This window comes from Amblyraja radiata, chromosome 14, assembly GCF_010909765.2.
Source record: "Amblyraja radiata isolate CabotCenter1 chromosome 14, sAmbRad1.1.pri, whole genome shotgun sequence".
In the NCBI taxonomy this organism is placed as follows: domain Eukaryota; kingdom Metazoa; phylum Chordata; class Chondrichthyes; order Rajiformes; family Rajidae; genus Amblyraja; species Amblyraja radiata.
Genome location: NC_045969.1, coordinates 28,808,977 through 28,833,496, shown reverse-complemented (window position 1 = coordinate 28,833,496; position 24,520 = coordinate 28,808,977). Strand labels below are relative to the sequence as shown.

General features: G+C 38.4%; 1 protein-coding gene across 8 annotated transcripts in view; it reads left to right on the top strand.

Moving 5' to 3' along the window:
* The window catches only part of ap1s2 (adaptor related protein complex 1 subunit sigma 2), a 30,870-nt gene extending 7,318 nt beyond the window's left edge, over window positions 1-23,552 (top strand). For 2 of the 8 annotated variants that reach the window (XM_033032924.1, XM_033032925.1), the window contains exons 4-6: window positions 2,821-2,958; window positions 21,794-21,802; window positions 22,334-23,552. In XM_033032924.1, coding sequence (XP_032888815.1) covers window positions 2,821-2,958; window positions 21,794-21,802; window positions 22,334-22,381 — 195 coding nt within the window. In that variant the 3' untranslated portion in view covers window positions 22,382-23,552. Of the gene's footprint in view, window positions 1-2,820; window positions 2,959-14,616; window positions 14,718-17,012; window positions 20,226-21,793; window positions 21,803-22,333 lie in introns of those variants that run through there. The other 6 variants (XM_033032928.1, XM_033032929.1, XR_004414012.1 and 3 more) reach the window with 5 other exon arrangements.
* Window positions 23,553-24,520: the final 968 nt, after the last annotated feature.

The following is a 24,520-nucleotide window of genomic DNA, read 5'->3' as shown; positions in this document are numbered from 1 at the left end:
CAATGCTATTTGAGCAGATCACATCTTGTCAGTTGTTGAGTTCTAGATTTTTTGGGGGTGGGGGAGGCACAGTGGCACTGCAGCCTACAGCACTAAGAACCTCGGATACTGTCTATATGGAGTTTGTATGTTCTCCCTGTGACTGCGCAGGTTTTCTCCAGTTGCTCCGGTTTCCTTTCACATTCCAAGGTTTGTAGGCTAATTGCCTTCTGTAAATTGCCCCTAGTGTGTAGGATGTGAAACTGGGATAACATAGAATTGGTGTATGGGTGATCAATGGTCGGCGCGGACTCGGTGGGCCTGTTTCCACACTGTATCTCTAAAACTAAAATTAGCCATACTTCATGGCAAGATTCCAGTACAGTTACAATCTTACTGGACTATGTGAGAACTGCCCGAGTATATGCTGTCTACAGAAAGCAGGGCAAAGGTAATCCGGCCCAATAAATCATGTGCAAACTGCGAGCGAGTGGCACTTAATCAACAATAATATGGTCACCAGTGCCTACACTGGGTTTTGCCGGGACCACAATTTTGGACAAGATGTGGACAAAAGAACCAAATTCAAGTTGAGGTGAAAATGCGTCAAAGCAGCATTTGACTGAATGTGGTATCAGTGAGTCCATGCAATATTAACGTGAATAGATATTGTTGATTCCGGATCTGTACTATCCCCTTAGTCTGGTTCAGTCAATCACTGAAACGAACACTCTTGTCCAATCACTGAGTCCAACCTCTTCTTTAATTGTAAACGGTACCGTGGGCCGGACTCGGATCAACTCACTCGAGTATTTACTAGCCTCGTGTAAACAGAACAGAAGAATAGACAACCGGCACACCCAAATGAATACCTACACTTTTATACCCCTAAACGGAAGCGGGGCACTAAAGGTAGCAATGTTACAAAATTTTGAGATTTAAAAAATCAAGTCTGTAATTTATCCCATCAGATAAAGCATAAAAAGAAGTTTAATTTGACACCTAATTCACTTTCATATCTCATGTATTTAAAAAGTTATGGCCATTTTCATACTCGGAAATTAGCATCTTGCTCCCTATTGATTTTCTATGGACGTAACAAAAAAGCTGTGATCGTGGACAGTCAAAAGCCCATAACTTTCTTAAAAATTAAGAGAACTGAATGAAATTTTCAGTTATCATAGATTGAACCATTCTGAAACAAATATAAAATAATGTTACTTGGATGACCTGAAATTAAAGCATATAATTAGTTAGTTACCCAAGTGTAGCTAATTTCAAACTTCAATTACTAGATCTAAACATCTATCCATTTCTTAATAAATGATTAACTTTTTTAAATAGCCTAAGTGTGCAAATAATATTCATAAATAATTCACAATAAAACATGATTTTAAATCTAATTTACATTAATTTATAGGCCAAATGGAAGGAATTTAGTGTTCAATTGCTGTAAATTAAAGTCCATTTTAAATCAGCTTTCTAGTGGGATCCTGTGAACGCGCTGGTTTAGAACGTTCACATTGCGGTAGATTTGTGCCCTCAAATGCCCAGAAAAATACTGCGGGATATAATGGGGCCAAAATGAGCTACTCGCAATATTAAACTTTGTATAAAGGGATCTTAAGAAGCCCTTTTTAATGTAAAAATAAGCTACATACCTTCTGTGGTTTGCTCTATGAGACCCTGACAGCTGCCGGTGGTCGCGGGTTTAGAGATTGATTTGTAAACTACTATAACTATTATCCAAGGCCTTTAAAACTAATAATAGCTTTTGCGACGGGGTCTTCCAGCGATTTTTCGTTAATAATTAACACGGCTGAACATCTTCGATTTGAACAGCCTAGAGAAAATCGCGTTTTAAACCCGCCCCCTCTAAACGGCGCCAAAATCGCGCACACCCGCAGCGACAGATTTTCAGCGACGCTTCAGGTAGGCTTTGCAACATACCTACTAAAGGCATGAAAATGCAATAGGAGGGCCATCCCTACATGTCAATCACTTCTTACAGATAAGGGATCACATTAAGAGGCACTTTGCCTTCTTACAAACAATGTATACAAAAGAACACAACACACATACTATGTATAAATGCAAAATCCTTCACCCAATCACAGACCTGGGTTTAGCGTCTGTTTAACATTAACCCAGACTTGGTGGCACCAGAGCTTCCTTGGAACAGAAACAGTTGGGAGCATCTTTACAAATCTAGACTTGATGGCACCATGTAATTACACGAGCCTCTTGCACTTGGTGTCCCTTGGTCGCCTCAGCAAAGCTTGACTGTTTTCACAGATGCCTGCCATTTCCAAAGTACCCAAACCCCTGCATATCTACAACGTCACTGGGAAATACTCCAATGGTCAGAACTGTACCTCACACAAAGGAAGGTGGTGGTGGTTAATGTAGGTTCTTCATCCCGGCTCCAGGCACCCACTGCAGGGCTGCTACTGGGCAGTGTCCTAGGCCCAACCATTTTCAGCTGCTTCATTGTCAATGAACTTTCCCACGTCAGAATTATTACAGATACATACAACGTTAAATGATGCATCGTGTTTCTGCTCTGCCGAATACCGAACTCGCTTTTTGAGTGCTCTTATGTCCATCCTAGTAGTTCATCTCCTTTCATTATTTTGTGCTGTGCAAAATGTCTGGAGTTCCTGGTTGCTATATATTTTCAAAGAAACATTTGTCAGTAGTATGGTAATTGTACACAAACTATCTATGTATGAGAAAAGTAAATGATTGCTGAAATTAAGTCACATTGAGTTGCAAGTATAGTTACTTTGCTGTATTTATGCTTGTGTGAACACCATTTGTTTTTGTTTCCTTCTCTTGAAGGTTTGTGAGCTTGACATTATCTTTAACTTTGAGAAGGCTTATTTTATCTTGGATGAGTTCCTGTTAGGAGGGGAAGTTCAGGAGACTTCAAAGAAGAATGTGCTGAAGGCAATTGAACAAGCTGACCTGTTGCAAGAGGTAAGCATTTAAGAATGTGCTTGGGAGACTTTTAGCATGTTGTGTTTTAATAGGAGAAATTGTCACCTTAGTACTAACCCTAATTTGAAAGAACAAAGATTGTTAAACACCCACTTTGTTAATACTTATGATCTGTGTATGATTGAAGTTGCATGTTTGTCTCGTGACAAAATACGAAGGCAGAAGAAGAATTTACTAATATTGTATAAGTATGAAGACACAAGTCTTAACAGCCATTCCAGATTAAAAACACATTCTAGTGTTTTATATTTGTTTAGACATGATCAATCAGAACTGCCATAATACAAATCTGCACATTTGTCCTCTGGTAAAATGGCTTTTAAAGTCTTCATTGTGGAACAAACAGTAGATTGTATTTGTCTCCATGTGTCTGCCTTCCTTTATATTGTCTTTTCCCTGAAAAGCTTGTGTTTACCGTTTATTGTTGCCATGTTAGTTGCTTTGTTATTTACCTCGCTTTGCTGCATTGTCCAATTGTTGAGGCCCCGGAATCAGACTTATTTTTAGATACTGTTTATTGTGTCATCGAGTAGGGTGGCAACCTTTGAGCAAATAGGCCATCAAGGCAACTTGGTTCAGAAGTATTATGTCTTGATGTTTGCATGAAAATATTAGCAATGCAGATTCCAGACTCATTATTTCTCACTACCTGTTGAGGCATAACCCAGAACCAATTGTCAAGCATTGAAGATATGAAGCATTTACACACATTTTGTACATTTATTCTACCTCTGAGCACCAGCTTAATTTTAGCTTGATTAGTGTGTAAGGCTTGATGACCTCTGCTCGGATCTGCTTGCTGACCCCCAGTGGTTCTGTTCTGCTGCTCACCGAGTATCCTAACTTATCTCGTCCTCGTCCTTATTCTTTGGTCATTATTGATCTTGTTGAAATTGGGTCAATGCAAATACTTTATGGCACTATTCAAAGTAATTTAGGGGAGTTTCAGTTGTATCTGGTCTGAGCATTGTCTCTGCTGCTTATGGGAACTTGTTGCATAGTCACTGGCATGATTCCCGCCTATTGCAGTACTTTAGCTGTAGATGTGAAAATAGAACTCTTTTTAATGTTAGTAGGTATTGAATAAAGGCCTTGCATGTAATAATAGTTAATCCTGACAACAGTATTTTTAAAGACTAAGCAAAATACTATGGATGCTATGCAGCAGGTTATGTAGTATCTGGCAAGAGTGAAGCAGAGGTGTAGGAGAAAGTGCATATGGTTCCCCGATTGCAGGGGAAAGTGCCTGGGGACAGGGAGATTGGATGGTGAGGAATGAATGGACCAGGGAGTCAGAGGTGCATAACATTCTGTCTGTAATTGCATCCATTTCACTAGATCCTTTTTTCTAGTTCATTTTGGAGCCTCTGACACACTGGGTAGATTAGCAGTTTTCCTGACTGGCTTGGGCTTCCATTTGGAAGCCAAATACTCCAAACTACCATAACAATGCAACCCATCTTATTTTGAAGTTCTACAAACTTGTACAATATAAATGCGCTTGTGGGTGATTAAATCTGCCAACAGTCAGCTTGCAAAGTCCAAGGACACCAAGCAAGTGCCTCCAACTAACTTGGGTCATTCCAGATCATTTAACTTTGCTTGATGTCAGTACATTACCTAAAATCATGAACAGGATATGAATATTATTGCAGTGAAGGATTGGAGCTAGTTAGTATACAGTGCCCTCCATAATGTTTGGGAGAAAAACCCATCATTTATTTATTTGCCTCTGTACTCCACAATTTGAGATTTGCAATAGAAAAAATCTCATGTGGTTAAAGTGCACATTGTCAGATTTTAATAAAGGCCATTTTTATACATTTTGGTTTCACCATGTAGAAATTACAGCAGTGATTATATTTAGTCCCCCCATTTCAGGGCACCATAATGTTTGGGACAAAGTAATGTCATGTAAATGAAAGTAGTCATGTTTAGTATATTGTTGCATATTCTTTGCATGCAATGACGGCTTGAAGTCTGCAATTCATGGACATCACCAGCTCCTGGGTGTCTTCTCTGGTGATGCCATGCCAGGCCTGTATTGTAGCCAACTATAGCTTAACCTTGTTTTGGGGGCTAATCCCTTCAGTTTTCTCTTCAGCATATAAAAGGCAGGCTCAATTGGGTTCAGATCGGGTGATTGACTTGGCCACCCAAGAATTGACCATTTTTTAGTTTAAAAAAACTTCTTTGTTGCTTTAGTAGTATGTTTGGGATCATTGTCTTGCTGTAGAATGAACTGCCAGCCAATGCGTTTTGAGTCATTTGTTTGAACTTGAGCAGATAGGATGTGTCTATACACTTCAGAATTCATTATGCTACTACCATCTGCAGTTGTATCATCAATGAAGCTAAGTGAGCCAGTACTTTCAGCAGCCATACATGCCCAGGCCATAACACCCTCACCACTGTTTCACAGATGAGGTGGTATGCTTTGGATCTTGGGCAGTTCCTTCTCTCCTCCATTCTTTGCTCTTGCCATCACTCTGAGATAAGTTAATCTTCGTCTCATCTGTCCACAAGACCTATTTCCAGAACTGATTGCTCTTTTAAGTACTTCTTGGCAAACTGTAACCCGGCCATCCTATTTTTGCGGCTAACCAGTGGTTTGCATCTTGCAGTGCAGCCTCTGTATTTCTGTTCATGAAGTCTTCTGCGAACAGTGGTCATTGACAAATCCACACCTGACTCCTGAAGTGTTTCTGATCTGTCGGACAGGTGTTTGGGGACTTTTCTTAATTATAGCAAGAATTCTTCTGTCATCAGCTGTGGAGGTCTTCCTTGGCCTGCCAGTCCCTTTGCGATTAGTAAGCTCACCAGTGCTCTCTTAATGATGTTCCAAACAGTTGATTTTGGTAAGCCTAAGGTTTGGCTGATGTCTCTAACAGTTTTATTCTTGTTTCTCAGTCTCATAATGGGTTCTTTGACTTTCACTCTTGGTCCTAATGTTGATAAACAGCATAAAAGTTTCCAAAGGTGATGGAAAGACTAGGTGCTGAGAGCTCTTATACCTTCATTAAGGAGCCAATTAAACACACCTGAGCAATTACAAACACCTGTGAAGCCATGTGTCCCCAAACATTATGGTGCCCTGAAATGGGGGACTATGTATAAACACAGCTGTAATTTCTACATGGTGAAACCAAAATGTATAAAAATGGCCTTCATTAACATCTGACAATGTGCACTTTAACCATATGTGAATTTTTTTCTATTACAAATCTCAAATTGTGGAGTACAGAGGCAAATAAATGATGGGTCTTTGTCCCAAACATTATGGAGGGCACTGTACGGATATGCACTATCTAGGTCTATAATGTTCAATTCTTCACTGGAGCCTATTTATGGACAGTGACTTAATTTGAACCTTGGCCTGTGGATAAACTGCTGAAAAATGACGAGCCTTCTCAAACCTGAACATCTGGACCGGATCCTACATCATTTCAGTAGTCTCTGTAATGCTCTTTTGTGAGAAATGCTACTGCTGAGCATTTTTGTCGATTTTTTTTGGTTTGCTGTTGAGAAGGATTCTTGGGCAAATTTCTGGCCTGTATGAGAAGGTATCTTAACTTATCCTTTGGACTCGTTTATATGGTTCGGCAAAACACCAGCACGTTTTTATTTTTGTATTCAATAGTTAATCGGCAGTATGAGTGGGCTTTAACCCTTATAAACCTCTGTACAAAAAAAACCTGTATGATTACAACATCAAGGTTTTGGGCATGGAAAGGTGAAGTGAAAGGTGAAGCCCAATGAAGTAATCCAAAATTCTAGGGTCTGTTTGATTTGGAGATATTTAACTTTTCTTTTACATAATCAAGTGTAGAGGGGCTAATAAATAATATTAAGTATGTGGACAATGGAGATGGGGAAAGTTGAATTTCAGAAGGTCATAAGTGATAGGAGTAAAATTAGGCCATTTAGCCCATCAATTCTACTGTGCCATTCAATCTTATCTGATCTATCTCTCCCTCCCAATTCTCCTGCCTTCTCCCCATAACCTCTGACACCCGCACTACTCAAGAATATATCTATCTCTGCCTTAAATATATCCACTGACTGCATCCACAGCCTTCTGTGGCAAAAAAAATCACAGGTTCACCACCCTCTGACTAAAGAAATTCCACCTCATCTCCTTCTTTAAAGAACGTCCTTTAATTCTGAGAAGATGACCTCGAGTCCTCGACTCTCCCACTGGTGGAAACATCCTCTACATATCCACTCTATCCAAGCCTTTCACTATTCTGTACGTTTCAATGAAGAAATATAGAATGTATACTATTTTAATCAGTAACATTTAATTTGAAGACCAGTACATATTGTACATTGGTTGTATAGGGTGATTTCACGAAAGGTCACTGGAGCGTAAATCCCCACTCACGTGACCGAAAATTTTAACTGGGGGACAAGCGTCACTTCCGGTACATGTTAGTGGATGGGAAAACACGCACTTTCGCACCCGTTAAAAACATCGAAAACGGCCAGTTTTTGAGCTGCAATTAAGTGAGCCAGTCGGGGTGACCGTGAGGAACAGCTACCTAAATTTACAGTCCAAAAAAAAGATAGAAACTAAGGTAAATACAAGAGGGAGCTGAAGGTGTAAAAACGGCAGAAGTTGATTGCGGACATTTTTCGTGGAGATTTAAAGATCCAAAATATCGGGAATTATCGCGTTTGCTCGCTGCATTTCATCAAAAGTGGCATTATTGACTTTTTATCTTTACTCATTTGTTAGATGAAAAGTATTAAGAGTTAGAAACCCGTCAGTAAAATTGCAAAATCGCCCATGGTATTATTGGGAAGAAGTTCCAGACTATTACAAAGTCTCTTGGAACATAGGACCATAAAAGAGAGCAATTTATTTTCATCAAGATCTTTCTGAAAATCTAAATGCACCACATCCACTATTCAAGAGTTTTAAAAACAAACTGCAGTAGATTTGTCAAACACTACATTTCCCATTAGTAGTTCATGCTGATTTTGATTCAACTGTTATCTCAATTTGTTATCTCATCTTTCATAAAAATCTTGCCATTTTCCCTTCTACTGATTTTAGGTTAACCTGTACAGTTCCCTCCTATTTCTTTTGTTTAAATTAATGGAGATACATTTTCTACCTTCAATCTTCAAATTCTATAATCGGTAGAATTTTGGAAAATGATAACCCATCCATTTTCATGGATTCCTCTTTGAGTACTTTGGGCATGAGCATTTATGGGTTTGCAGCTTCATTAATTTTTCAAGCACTTTTTTGTCACCTTTTAATTGTTCCCTTTCCAACAACTATTGGTTTCTTGGTATTTCTGGAAAGTTATTTGTGTTCTCTTCTGTGAGGACAGAACTGAAATAATATCACAAACCCCCTGCTGGACCCCCTGCAGTTTGCATACCGGGCCAATAGATCAGTGGATGACGCAGTCAACCTAGGCATGCACTCCAGTACCTAGACCGCCAGGCTTTTGTTTGTGAATTTTAGCTCTGCATTCAACACCATTGTGCCAGAGCTACTAGACTCAACTCTCCCAACTTCCTGAAAGACAGAAAACAGCATGTGAGGCTAGGAAATCACCTCTCTCTGACCCCTCTCACCCTGGCCACAAACTCTTTGAAGCACTTCCCTCTGGAAGGCGATTCCGGACTGTCAAAGCCGCTAATAAAATTTATTTAATTATTCAATTTCAAGCAAATTTGCTGTCAAGCAAGGTGTAATTTTAATAAGGAGATTTATTTGGCTACTGTTTTACTTTAGTTTGCAAGTTGAACGTAAATTAGTTATTTTCTACAAACATTATACCTTCATGACTGAAAATGAGTGTTATAATTAAAGCAAGTTTCATGTGAATTAATCTCAGAATTATCCAGATTAACAATTTGGCCTCCTATCTAAATATTGCACCTCTGTAGAATATAGACAGGTAAATGGAATATGGTCATGAATCTGACAATCTAGCCCTAACTTGGAACAGGTGAGAGAACCTGATTAGCTGTTCATACTGAGCTGAAGAGAATAATGAGTGAAGAACTAACTGAACTGAATGGTGAATTCACTCAGCTATTCCGTGCACAGAAAGAAAAGTAAGAGGAAAACATTTTTTCAATGATGTACTGACTATTGAGTACTATATTAAACTGGCGTATCTGTTCTTTCTAAATCTTTTTTGGAGTAGTTTTCTGATGAATATAACCTCTGGTGTTGGATCACTAGAGAAACCTGTTGCCACACATCCTGGCTCTTAGCATTTCCATGTACATTGGATATGAACAAAATTTGTTGAATGTTTGAATGCCATGGAATAATATTCAGTCCCAGAGGTCAGCCTGGTTTTATGCGGGCATAATTATTATCTTCTATATTAATGTTAGCTGTATTGTTGCATTCTCAAATGCTTTGACTGGAATTCCTTCAAAAATGATTTTTTAAATCTTTACTGATTTATGTAATTAATAGCAGAATTGTTTATTCTAAGCTTGGCTTGCATCTGCAGACTGATCCATATGTCAAGTCCTTCCGTTTGCTGGTACAAATTTGGACACAGAGAAATTTACATTTGTTCCAAGAATATGTTTGGGCAGGTGCTACATTTTAAAGAAGCCTTCACTGTACCATGGTGGAGAAACAGAATGGTCTTTCATGTTGCATTCATGATGTAGTTCCCACTGCCCATCTGGTGTGTCACTCGACATAGTGTATAAGTATATACAATATATCATGCCCTGCTTTACTAGTCACAGTCATTTAGTGTTTCAATAGAAACTTACATCACATGAATTCTAAAATGTGTATCATAATGAGAGTGTATTGCTCTTTGACGATACATTAGCAAAAGTGGACCACTTGGACCTTAAGCCTGCTCTGTTGTACAGTAATGGCTGGTTGTAATTGCAATTCCACATTGCAACCTAACGCCTCTGCATCAGTAAGCTATTACCCTCTGCCTACCTCTGCCCTAAAAATATTTAGACAGCGTACATTGTCTTTTGAGAAGTAGTTCAATGGCCTACTGAGAGTAGAACTTTTACTTAATCTTGTCTCAAACGCCAACACCTTATTTTATAAACAGTGGTCCCTAGTTCTAGATTTTCTCGCAAAAGGAAATGTCTTCTCCACATTCCTTGAGGTCATTCAAGTCATCTCTTATCTTCAGTAGATACAAGCCTGTTGAGGTTGTCTAAGAAGGAAATGTGAGACTGGCTAATCTGAATTTCATGCAGATTGCTTGTAACTCTCAACAGGTCAGGCAGCATTAATGGACAGGGAAACAGGGTTTCAGGTCAAAGACCCTTGTCTGAACTGGGTAGGAGAGAATACGAAGTAATACCGAGCTGCAGTGAGTGGTGATCAGGATAAAGGGAATTTCTTGGATGTCTAACACGAGGGTTGCTGTAGGGGGAGATGATAAATCATCCAGTTGATGGGTTATTACAGAACTGCTGGGAGGAGAAAGCATAGCTCATACATTCATTTGTCCGTGTTCTCGCTTGGTAACCACCCTCATTAATTTATTTAAGAACAAAGGGCCATTTTTTTTCTCTCCCTAAAGGCCCTAATTAACCCATCATGCAAGACCTCATTTATTGCTTCTCCCCAGGGCAACATTGACCTCTCCCTATCGGAGTTCCCCCATGCTGCCTGCACCGTTATATTATAGCAGAGAATTTCAAAGAACCAATAAATTGTCCACCCTTTGACAAAACAAGGTGATATTTTATCTATAGAGCTATTTATTTTGATTTATATACAAGCCCCATTCCGCATGCTGAATAGAAATGTTATTTGTGAATTGGGCAAAATATCTCTATTCTTCCAAGAAAATTAATCTGATCACAATTTACTTTCTCTAGAGTATACTCTCAATTTTCTGACTTAATTTCTATTTGGCCCACCTTACTCGCCATTGTCCTGGGGTGTTTATTTTACAAGTTATGACATTTTAAACTTTACAAAAAACACTTTTCAAACCACTTTTCCACTTGCCTTGCACGTCAGCCGCCTTCAAAGTCACAATGACTTCACAATGGAATCCCGAATTTCATTTACATTAAAAAATCGCGGTTTTCAATGATATTGATTTTTTTTTTTTTTTAAACCCTGTTTAAATCAAATTCTTCCGTTTTCATTAACAGCTAACATTGTGTTAAGGTTATTTTAAAGAAAAACGCGATTTTCATTGAATTTCATTAAAATAAAATCACGATTTTCATTGTGGGGGGGGGGGGGGATGGGATAGGGGGAGGTGAGAAGTGGGGCAGCGGGCAAGAGGAGGGGGGTAGGAAGGGGTGACGGATATGAAATTGGGGGAGGAGGGGGGATTAAGAGAGAGGATGGAAGGGAAAGTGGGGGAGGTGAGGAGGGAGCGTGGGGGAGGTAGGGAGTGGTGGAGGTGAGGAGGGAGAGTGGGATTGGGGGGAGGTGAGTGGAGGAGCAGGGCGATAGAGGGAAAGGGATGGAAGGGAAGGAAGAGGGGTTATGGAGGGAGTGACAGGGTAGGGGAAAGGAGAGGGAGGGAGAGGTGAGGGAAAAGAAGAGGGAAGGTGAAGAGGAGGGGGAGGGAATGCTGGGGATGAGGGGGAATGGAGGAAGATAGGGTTAGGAAGAGGGATGGTGAGGTAATGGAGGGGAGGGAGAGTGAGATGCGTTTGCATTGATCTTATATTTTACAAATTATTGCCATTTTGAACTTTTAAAAACGCTGCCTGCACTGTTGGGGGAGGGTTGCCGTGACTCGCGTCACAATGGGGATCTCTGGCTTCACGATGGGAACCTGTCAGCCGCGCCTGCGCAGTTGAGGGCTATGGATCTGTGGTGGAATATTGCGTTGGAGGACGGGGCCCAAAGGGTCCGCACTTGGTCTAGTTTACTATAAATTCTGGACTTGCCATTGTCTTGTTAAAGGCATTGGATTCAGGAAACTGAAACTTTGGGCGAATGCAGTAACGTTTTTTTATGATGCTTGCATTGCTCTTGTCTTTTATGACACGTTCAGAACAAAAATATAATGTTGCCTTGAAAGTGGAACTGCCTGTGATTTATATGAATAAGGTTGATCATTCCAAGTTCACTTTGGAGATGAATGTAAGATATAATTTGATCTTTAAGAATAGCTCAAAGAAAAACAATGCTGTTTAGGCAGCATCTGGAGCGAGAGAAAACCTTGGTTTCCAGTTGATACATTTTTTATTACTCTTGGACCATTAATTATTACTCTCTCCATGGAGGCTTTCTGATTTTTATTTTTATTTTAATGTTTTATTTATTTATTATTTATTTTTATGATACTCGACTGTAAAGAAAATTCATTTCGTTGTCTCTAATATGAGATAATGATAATAAATTGAATACAATACAAAAGAATACAATACAATCTGCTTAATATTTCCAATATTTTCTGTTTTTATTTGAGATTTTGAGCATCTGCTGAACTATTTTTTACTTTAGGCAGCTCGTTCATCACCCTCTGGATGGAAGAAGTTGCCCCTCTAACTAAATCTTTCTTCTCTTATTATGCCCTCTAGTTCTTGATTTCCCAAAACTGTATTCACTGTATCTAGGCCCCTTATGATTTTATGCACCTCAATAAGATCATCCCTCGGTCTCCTGTGCTCCAAAAGATAGTCCTAGCTGCTCAATCTCTCACTGTAACTCAGTCCCTTGAGTCCTGAGAATATCCTTATAAATCTTGTCTGCACTCTTTCCAGCTTAATGGCATCGTTTTCCAGCTGTGGCATCTTATTTTCTGATCATAATCCCATTTTAATCAGAATGTTTCCACATATTAAAATTTACCTAGATGCACTCAGCAAATGATACTACCTCATTAATTCCTGCTTGGGTGGTTACGTGCTGTGGTCTGAAAATGGTTCTCGTCTTGAGTAGAAATATGACATTTTCCTTTCTTACTCCAAGTTTTCAGTTATAATTTTAAAATCAGTAAGACTTTTAAAGGCACATCTGTAATTGTGGGTCACTTTATCCACTTATTCATGCCTAGTTATCACCTTACATTATTTGCTCACAAGTTTTACAATCAATGGTTCAATGGCACGTTATTGTCACATATACCTAGGTTCAGTGAAATTCCTTTTTTTTGCGTTGAATTCAGTAAAGACCTTACGATACCTAGGCACTATCATACTCGAGTACAAGAATGTAAGCATAGTACATTACACAAGGACCACACAAGAGGCACCATGTTTCCAGCGCCATCTTGTATCCTTCAAGTTCAAAGATGTTAAAAATGTAGCATCTTATATTAGCCAGAAAGGCCCATTGGCCGGCGCCGGGTTGCAATTGCAGGGGTTGGTCTGGCCTGACGATGTTGTCAATGTGCTGCTCTGCTGATCTGCACTCCATGCCATTGCAGGCACGTCTGATCTGCATGCTCGGCTTCTTGGAGCAGCATTTGATCCAATTGAGCCCCTGGTTGCTGCAGGTCCTCCAGCAGTTAATTCCTCCGACATCTTGATCCAGAGAAATCAACCTAGGACTGTGCTGTCCCTCACACAGCCACAACGCATCCTCCAAACCCTGGCCAGCCCCGCAGCCAACATCTGAACTCCCAGAGCGCCTCCACGGCCACGGGAGGTAAGCCCCCAGCCCATTCACTGGCATTATTATTTTCGTCCATCTGCTGCCATCTTGATAGGCTTGCATAGAGATGCTGTTTAACAGACTACCCCATTAGTCTTCAAGGAAACAAAAGGCCATGTTAAGCAGTAATATTTGCAGCTATGCTGTTGGGGCTAATGTAGCTGAAGGTCACAGAATTTGTTAAGATTTAAAAAAAAATAAAAAAAGTTATGGATCCATTGGAAAAGGAAAAATAAGTGCAAAATGCTCATATGCAGGAGAAACTGGCTCAACAATAGTGTCACTGAACCTGTGCAGCTAAGTTTCAGTGACACAGTACCACCCTGGCATGTGGTTCCACCTTTCACTCCTAGCTTATGGCTTTTCTGAGAAAAGCTGGCATTTTCTGCAAGATCGATGAGTTGCAACTTTCTCAGGATCCTGGAATCATTTTGTCTTTTGCCTAAAATGTGCTGTGCAATTAATCTTTTTACCAGTCTTTGCGAATTGAAGTGTGTCCATCTGAGATGTGTCTTGAATCTGATTTGTGCTGTCTTTCTGTGATTAGACATGCAAAATTGCTTTCAGATGATTTGCACTGAATGCAGTCCTTTGGTTTGTTATGTGGTGAGACTGACCAATGTTCCATGTTTTTATCTTGTGTTTTAGTTTCGAGATGGCAGGGTGTATACATAAGGCTGTGGTTCTACCTTGCTAAAACATCAGTGTGCACAGTTTAAAATGTGTAAAAATAATTGATTTATAGATTACTTTTTGCTCAGAATGCAGATGTTTTTCAAACTCTGATTTTGATTGTTTTTACTGTAATATGTACAATGAATTAAAATATATGGAATGCCTTGCATTCTAGCATGAATGTGAAATGATGGCTTTTGATTATCTTGCTGGAGACCAGTTGTTCAGTTGTAGCAATGCTTCATGGAAACCGTGTGTTGCATGTCCTGTGAAATTGAGATTGTGTTCTTGTTGATAATGGCACTCCTTTTCCAGAGATGTTTAGAGGAAAAATTGTTAATTCTCACATGCTGCTTAATTTTGTGTTTTAGAACCAAAATGAAGACTGGGGAAGTTTGTCAGCTGACGATATCTTATGATTGAAAGAAATCTTAGGCTATTGGCCTGTTATGGCTCCCCATCCAGACCATTGGTAACTATTTTCCCATTTGAGTGGCATGGGTATAATTTGGAAGCATAATGAATGATGCACGTTTGCAAAATTGCCATGGCATTAATTGCTAAATTGCCTGATGTAGGGAGAAGTTGAAAATTAAACACTGTACTAAAGCAGATGGTGACGGGATTGATCCTAATTGAAATTTGCATGATGGCATTGATGTGGTGTCTTGGTGCTGCATCTATATTTTTGAAGCTAACATTGTTAAAAGGCAATGCTTAACTTATAGCAGGCTTTTAAAAAATAAAACACTTATCCGTTTAACAATATCATAAAGTAACATTAATGCATCAAATTCAATCTGAAATGGACCTGAACAGGTTACAGGAGATCTTTAAATGCTGTTGCAAAAAGGAGAGGCTTGGTGTGATAAACCGCTTGTTGCTGTTTTGTGTTGAACATGAAATACCTCATTGAAGTGGAGAATTAGTGGATGATCAACTCAGCATTGAAATATTGTGATGGCAGGAGATTTAAAAAAAATCAGTGTTACTATTTTATTTTTTGTTTCTTTGACTTCAAAAGGAATATTTCCCGAGTGACTGTTCCCTTTTTTTATTAAAATTCACTCCGAAAATGAGCAGGAAAAAGTATTTGAAATTATTTCCTAACTTCCCTCAGACTCTACTGTTAAATTCAGAAAGATCTTATGAAGTTGTTGAAGTGAAACCTTGTCTCAGGACTCATTAACAAAATGTAGATTGCATTGATAAATCTATCATGTTTTAACCTTTGAAGTTGAATGCATATTTTGGTTTGTAGTAATAAGTTTATAGGAATAGGTGTGCCTGGAGCACGTGAGGAATCTCTTTCTAAATAATCCTGTTTAAACTGTACAGCTGTGGCATTAAAGTACAAGGCATAGCATTTAAAATTACCATTTCTATAGTTTGTTTATTTTAGGACTCATAGTCTGTATGATCTTGGATTTTTGTTGTAGTTTGTAAATTAGTTTTGCTATTCAAGAAGCAGATGAATTTGCATTCAACTATTTGGATAACTTGCCAACATCAAATGTGGAATCCAAAATGTGCTCCATGACATTTATGTCAGTTGGGACCAAAGTCCTTCACAATTAACTGAAAAGATAAATTCTCTACTTTTAGTAGGAGGGGATCAAATTGCAAAAGTGTTTTATTTTGAGTCATCAGTAACATATTCACTTCCATTTAAATATTTTAGTTTAAGGACTTGGGTACCAGGCAAATAGATGCTCAAGGTCTAGCTATCTTGTCCTTGTGCCTGAATTATGTGTTTATAACTTACTCATTGTATTGTTTAATGAGCTGAGCTTGGATGAATGAGTGTAGCACTTAAAATCCTAAAGTCTATGATTACTTCAGATGATCTTCTGAACATTGCTGCAATAATTGACATGGCAGAGACAAGCATTTATTCCATCAGATCCATGGCAGTGTCTGTTTCGCAATGTTTTGAACACCAAATTTGTCTCATGTTATTGGCATAGGCATATTCTTTTCTCTTGCAACTACTTAGCCTTTCTTGAAAAGTCTGTGCTGCTACCTTCAGCCACTCATTTATGCAAGGTCCACCCTATACCCTGGGTAAAGTTTTCCTGAATTACCTGTTGGATTTATTGACTGGGATTATGGTCAGCTTGTGGATTCTCTCGAGTGGAAAAACCCTCAGCATGCCTATCCTATCAATATATTTTGTAATGACTTTAATTTGGACTTGCCTCCCCACATAGTTAAAAACTTCTGTTTTGTGCTACAAGTCTGGTAATTTTTTTTCTGCACCATCCCCAGTATCTCATGTCAAGTTACATTGATGAATGTGTATTTCACAGTGAGACGGCTTGAAATTAACATGAAATTGCTGTGGTGAAGAAACCCAAGATACTGTTTGTTGTTCCCCAGTCTTCCTTTTGACATTCAAACACATTGTACCTTCTCATCATTGTCTTTGAAATGTGAATGTGGCCAGTTTGATCATTCTTTCCATTGATGATTTGCTTTCCATTAACCAATGTAAGCTGTGTTTGTAGAATGTAAAAAAAATCTAATTCAGCAGCATCCTTGTTCCAGCATGTTCTTGTTCGTTGGCTCTCAGTTAATACTCTGCATTTTGCTTACCAATGTGAAATCGTGGTAATGGGCTTCGGCATTCTGTTAATGCATTTGGGTATAACATCCACGTGTTTCCATATTGACGCTGAATTTCACCCCACAGTTATCAAAGTGTTTTAATAAAGTCTGCATGCTTTTTCCACTAGAAGATATTGGCATTTTGTTTTTTCTCCTGTAGCCACGCCACGAATATTTTAATGTTCCTGTATATTAATGCCGTGGCTCATCCTACGTGGTGAATCGGAGGAGGTGACCGTGTCTGCTTGCTGTCGGAATGCTTTCCTGGGCTCCTAGGCTCTGTGAAGTTCACATGAATGTTGTACAAATACTTAGATGTAACGGGAACATCAGTACTTTGTCATCTAGCCGCCTGGTACATGTTTGTGTTTTGCTCATTTTAACCTTGTTCTATGCTGTCCTAGTTCCAATTGTAAAGCAACATTAATTGCATTTGGTTTAATGTCTTTCATTGCATGTTGGGTCTATCTCTGTAAGGTTTAACACAGTTTTAATGTGCACCAAGCAGGCCTGATACTGCTATATTTGGACATCTCTGATCATCTCAGATTCTAAATTTAATACCAACTTTTTCAAACAAAAGTATGATACACCATATTCATACATGGTAAATGATGCCTGCACAAGGTCTTGCTAACATCAATTAGAGCTGGTGTCCTAGACCACAAAAGTAACAAGTTAGAGTTTTGTTAATTATAGTTCTATCAATTGCGCCATTTCTTATTTGCCAAGATTGAACCAGCTAGGTTAAAAGCTAATCAAAATTTAGGCTGGTTTAAAACTGTTTTACTCTTGACTCATTATAAGATGTCTGAAATGTTGAGTTATATTGCACTCTTGTCTTTTTTTTAATGCTCAGAAACAGCCACTGACCTGGCTATATTTGAGATTAATGTTGCAAAAGAGCTCTAAACTGTTAATTCCAATCTTTCCAACACAATCTGCACTCGTTATTTCATCACCCGCTGTATTTTCACATTCATTGTTCATCTGTACAGCAAATGAGATGCTTGCTAATGCGAGGTTAGTTAACTCTGTGCATAAAGGGCAGGTTCGGGGTGTTATGAGGAGCTGAAAGATAATTTTTAACCACAGTTTTGTTTTCATATCCGTGGTTTCTTCAGGGTGGAAAGGGCCATTCTCTGATTCCTTTTGCTCTGATTTTTATACTTGTCACAACTCTGCAATTCTTCCCATTTAAAAAAAAACACAAGGCCATCTCACACCTTCAGTTCGGTGCAAAGTGTTTAAGCTTGGTGTTTTGTATGTTTGCAATACCAAAATATTTATGTTGTTGGAGAAACTATTTTTAAAACAACGGCTTGCACAGCACCACAGAGTACCAATTAGCAATACCTTGGTTCCCTCGAGTATCATTGTGTGTGTCTATTAAACCACTATCCATGTGGTATGTTCAGATTGAGAGGACAGGAATACCCAAGTCCTATTTATCCAAAATGTATGCTGCTTCAGCAGTAATTTTTGCCACCTACATTTTATTCTGTGGCATTGGTGTAAGGAGCCATGTCATTTAAATTGGATTATATACTAATCTGTTTAAATTTTAATAACATAATTGTATCCTCATCTTTGTAATCCCAAAGCCATTTGATATTTATTGGGTAAAATATATAACTGAACAGTGTATTTTGCTTTAATGCAGGAGTTCTTGAATTATGCTGCTAGCCATTTAGTATTTGTATATTTTTTTAGTTTTCAGTTTGGTGCTGATACTTAATTTTTCCCTCCTTTCCTTTCTCTTCACCTTATCAATGTGGTTGGTAGAGGATGTGAATTTTCTTCCATGGTTTGAAAAGAGGAAATGAGTCCCAGTGAGTTGTCATAGGCAGTTCACGAGGTTATGTGACTGAAGCATCAGAGAAGGAAAGTTGAAACATAACTAAGTGCTGAGGGAAAGGCAGAATGGTCAATGTTAGAGCTGCAAAAGTAAGGATAGTTGATTAGCTGTCAAGAAAAGTATCTCATTGCCTAGCTCAGGCTGGATTTCATCTTCCATGGCCTTTCTGGATAGAACTGTAACTTGAGGATTTCTGTATTAAGTACATTTGCGATAAGATTTCAATTGAAGTAATGTGAGAGAAGATAATTGATTCCCCCCCCCCCCCCCCCCCCCCCCTTGCTTCCTCCTTGGCCATTTCTGTGCAGGTAGCATCAATTTCGACTTGATCTGAGCAAAAGTGTTATATTCAAATATCCCAGAAAATATATCACTACCCAAGTAGCAGGAAACATTCTGGACTACTATATACATTTTATATTATGTAACTTAGTTAGCTGAAATCTTTTGGTTCATAAATGTTGTAGTATTAGTGTAATTAAATGGATATAATTGCCTTTCTCATTTTGGTGATTTGGAATAGAGTAATGTAATTCCTATGTAAATTTAGCCCCTTTTTTTTTTTAAAACCTGACTGTGCATCGAATAAATCTTTTACATTCATGTCTCCGAAATTGCCATCTAGACATAGAAATCATCTAAATACTATTTTTTGTCTGAGTTAATTAAATTTACAGCCAGTTCAAAAGCAATTATTCCCTTCCCAATTTGTATTAGCTTTGTCTAACAAGTGCAGCCCCTCAGAAAATCTAACCGTGCATGCTTTCCTTTCTCGGAGCTGGGATTCAGCCAACTCTGTCAACTGGTAACCCTGGAAATGAAAACCTCATGCATATTTTACTCCATTGTACTCCCCTGAGTAGGTCAAGTTATAGCTTGCTTTTGTATGCATAGTTAAAGGTGAGCTGATTCAGTCCCATCATTTAAATGAGAGGAAATAGCTTGCTAAGTCCAAAGTAACCTTGAAATATATCATTTCTAGTAGACTGCTTGTTCTCATGAAACCTACAACTAATTTGCACACACTCATTTATGTATTTTCAGTGATGACCATCTATAATGAGTGTTTGCTAATCATCATTTGACTTTCTAAAGGCTGGTGTAGTCTTAAGTGAAGCATTTGTTATTTGTACTTTATTTTAGCGTGCTTCATTTATTTTATATTTAACAGTAAGTATTTGTACTATGATTGGATCAGTAGTTTCAAGTTGCACCCAAGCAGTACTATCTATATCGGTGAGAGGGAAAGAAAGAAGTACTTTAGACATGTTATGATGTACAGAGACACATTTTAGACGGTAATACTTCTGTTTTCAAAGTTCAATAGTTTAATGCCTACTTTACACTAACTTTTGTTTGCTTTTGCAGTCTGCTGTGATTGACTTTTGTTGCTATGCATTAAGCTCACTGAAATTGTTATTTTATTTGTGATTGTAAAAAGCTTGCTTTAAGTTTGTGTTCTATGAAGTGCACGGTTCTGGCATGTTATAAATAAAATATTCCTGCATGCATCAATGTTGTTTTCTGTGGCTATATTTCCTATATATGCAAACTTACAATAGTATATATTCAAAGTTATATATAATATTTAAGAAGTTCTACTGATCAGTAATAGGAAAATTGCAAAGAGACTGTGCAAAGAGAACTTGAAAGCCAGTTTAATGAGGTACTTGGTGGTTTTGGCTTCAATATGAATAGAGTTTTTTTCTGATTGGCCCGGTTACTTTACTGCCATAAATTCAGGTTCCTTTTTGTCTGGATGCCCTACTGATCTTTTAACCATTATTTTTATTTATTTACATAAAGTATTGTTTTTCAGTTAGCATTTGCTTGATATCTGCATTTGGCTTTAAATTCTGTCATCTAATTTACTTTTTCAATTAGGATTACAGTTACAAATAATGTTACACATTTTGGAATCCTAATTTGAAATTTGGGTTGGAGTGGTAGTACATGATAAATTGTGCAGGAGTGGTTTAATCTGTTCCAGAATATAAATTTTCACAATGCAGCCATCACTGGATTTATTCATGTGAAACATTGTGGCGATTTTGACTGGATATTTGATAGCATGCTCAGCAATTGATATGAGCACCCACTCTATCAGCCAGCATCTGCAGTTCTTTCCTAAACGTTTACTTGGTGCAGCTACATTCCCATCTTCTAATTTTGACTTGGAATTTCCCATATTCATGATCTGTGTCACCATAGTGAAGAATTGACCAACACAAATGCACAGGGACAAAATGGGATTCAGCTGAATCTTCATCCTGTGAACGAGTAAAAAACATATTGCCTGTCTAGCCATTCTTTGGAGTTGTCGGAGCAAGCAAGGGCTGACTTTGCCCCTTTGCTGATAATGAATTGAGAGCTTGTGGTCTTCTCCTCCAGTGTTTTTGCATTACTAATGCACGGATTCATTTTCTCAAAGTTTGGGCAATATAAAATCAACTTTATTAAAATTGTCCAGTCAAAAAAAATGTGCTTGTTCTTGACTTGGAAGTATTCTGAAGCAGCACCATGGTGCAGGTAGTGCTGCTGCTTCACAGCGTCAGTGACTTGGGTTCAATCCAGACGTGCAGTCTGAAGTTTGTATGTTCTTCCTGTGACTGTAGGATTCCCCCTGGGTGCTCTAGTTTCCCCCCACATCTCCAAAACTGGCTATTTGGTTACTGGAAATTACCCAATGTGTAGGTGAATGGTAAAAGAATCAACAGGGTGATCGTGGCGGAATGGGTTTGGTTTGAGATCTGACATGGACTGAATAACCACCATCTAGGTCGTATGGAAATTTAGTAGTCTTTTTAAGTATAATTATTGCAGTTATAATGGCCATTTTAAAAATAGAGATGTAAAAGGCATTGAGCATTTAATTAATGCTATCTTGTGAAACAGAATATCCCTGCACTGCAGCCCCCATTAGCATGTGAGTGCGTGCACTGTTCACTGTCTCTCTCACCTCAAATTGTGAGCTACAATTAATTAGAGATGCTAATCAGTGTAGATAACTGATATTAACACCTTGCACCTGTCTACAGAAAGCTTACAATTTTTCTTTTTTCTTTTGCCACGCCCCTAATTAGGATGTCAAAGTAAGTTGTAATTATACATTTCCTGTAAATTTCTTGCCCCTTCTGAATAACTTTGTAAAATGTTGCTGTGTTTGAAAACCTTTGGTCTTTTGTCATATTTACCTACAGCTATGCAAATAGTATATTCTCACCACTGGATCTTCAGTTACCCACAGATTTATGTTGGTCTGATCATGAGTGGGGAAAGTGCAAAACAAAAATCTGACCCTGCCTCAGTGAGGAAAAACTGGTGGGAAATTGCAATACACAGCTATTTTATACCACATGCAGGACGGATTATGGATAAGAAACTTCCCTAACCTCTTCATCAGGATTTGGTGCTGCATTGAATTAAATGGGAGAAAATACCTTTGAAATTGGAAGATGGGTACATTTTTTCAACTGGAAACATGGCTTCCACAATTGCAGGTTTATTAATGTTTTGCGCTTGTATTTTGGCTATTTCTATATATTTTGTTCCTCTTGAAAATACTGAACCCAGTGCTATTCCTTTATATTTGATTACCAAAGTGTTTAATTTTTCCTCCACAGGAAGCTGAGACTCCTCGTAGCGTACTTGAAGAAATTGGACTGACATAAGTCTTCAGTTAAAATGAATGATGCCCCAAATATACAAATTTAGAGTTAGCTGCTTTGGTTGTTAATGTACGGCTAATATTGTACAATACTGCCCTATGGATTTTTGTGATTTGTTCAGTCGAATATGTTATTTTTTTAAATTATGCTTGAGTCAAAAAGGAAAACAAGTCAAAAATGAGTTGATTGGAGACTTGGCTTAAGCTGGCAGAATCTTTTTAAGTATGACCAATTGCGACGTGTTTGAGAACTTACTAATGAAGCCAACTTCCCCCCAGTGTTTGAGGAAGTGGACAACTTTATTTCCCTTTTAATGTAAATGAACATTTGTTCTCTGCTAAAGAGAAAAATCTCCTTTCTGAGTGATTGTCAGAAGTTTGTGTATCGTGTAAATGTTTTAATGTGTGTTTAATCTAAAATTCAGTATACCAAAGCAACCAATGACGACAGCTATTGATGTTTGGAAATGCAGTCTATTTTTAGATCGACAAAGTTAGACAGCTGTGTACTTAAATTTGTTTGAACTTTTAATCAAGAAATCTTGATTGGAAAATCATTGTCTTTTAAGGATGACTGTGATCATGATGCAATACAAGGGATATGTAAGGGATTTAAGTCTGCAATATGCTGTAATCATGTAAGACTAAAAGGCAATTTTCAATGATGTGGAATAACCATTGGTTCAGTATCTTGCAACTGCCCCACATCAGATATAATTGCAGAGGCATCATTTTACAGCAATCAGTGTTGTATGGATCTGTTCAGTATGTAGTATTCCTATTCCAAGTGCTTTTATCTCACCAAACATACTGTAATTTCACCTAGGCATTTTGTTATGTGGTTTAAACAACAATTAGTATAATTGTTTGCAAAAAATCTTGTCTAAGTCAAATCAGGTTGTTCAACTTGGTTTGCTCTTGCTTCAATGTTATTTTTGGTCAAATGGCTTGCCTTGTGCAAAAATGTAGCAAGCTTTAACTGTTTATCACAAGCTTGTCAGACAGTGATAGTCCAGTGATTTGTCTTCACTTAATAAACATCGGAGTTAAAGTATTACAACAAATATACAAGATGCAGATTTAAAATGTTCTTTTTATACATAACATAACTGCTGTACCGTTTGCGATTAAGCAACAAATTTATGATTAAAACTATTTGGTATTTTTCAGATCGATCGATTTTTCACTGTGTAATTGTGGGTAGTTAACAGATTGTGTTAAAAGAATGGGTATCTACTTGTTATTGTCTATTTTAATGTATACTCTGTACATATACACTGACCAAAACTCATGTCCTGTTAAATGAACATATCACTTTGTTGAAAGTACATAACGAGCAAAGCTGACTATGAGGGTAACAGCTTTAAAAACAGAATGTTGGAAATACCCAACAGTTCAGATTGCATCCGAGGGAAGAGAAACACAGTTAACAAGCCAGGTTAAAGTCTCTGTTAAAACTAGGAAGGAGACAAAGCTTGTTAAGCTGCTGCCTTTGACAGGGGAAACCCATGGTATAAGCTGTAATGGTTCCCTAGTTGAATGAATGGGAGCAATTGGTGAGAGCACAGCAGTTGTGAAATGCAGAGTAGGAAGATGGGCCAGGCAGGTCAGGCTGGGGATGTCCTTCAAGGTACATAAATTGTAGAATGCCAGCCCCGAAGGCTACATCATGCTCAGATGAAAGATATTAGTCTGTCGTGGGCCACATTGTAACTGTATGGGAAGCCACAGATTGAATGTTCAGTGAGTGGGTTGTGGAATTAGTGGCAGGCAATGGGAAGCTCGGGATCGCCCCTGCAAAGTGATCATCTGGTGGACTAATACCACATCACTGAATAATAGTACAGTAGATTGGGGTGGCACAGTGGTGTAGAGTTGCTGCCTTACAGCGCCGGATGAGACCTGGGTTCGATCCCGACTATGGGTGCTATCTGTATGGAGTTTGTACGTTCTCCCCGTGACTGAATGGGTTTTCTCAGAGATCCTCGGTTTCCTCCTACACTCCAAAGACACACCGGTTGGTTTGTGTAAATTGGCTTGGTGTATGTGTAAATTGTCCCTAGTGTGTGTGAGTAGGATAGTGTTAATGTGAAGGGATTGCTGGTCAGTGCAGACTGGGCTGAAGGGCCCGTTTCCGCGCAGT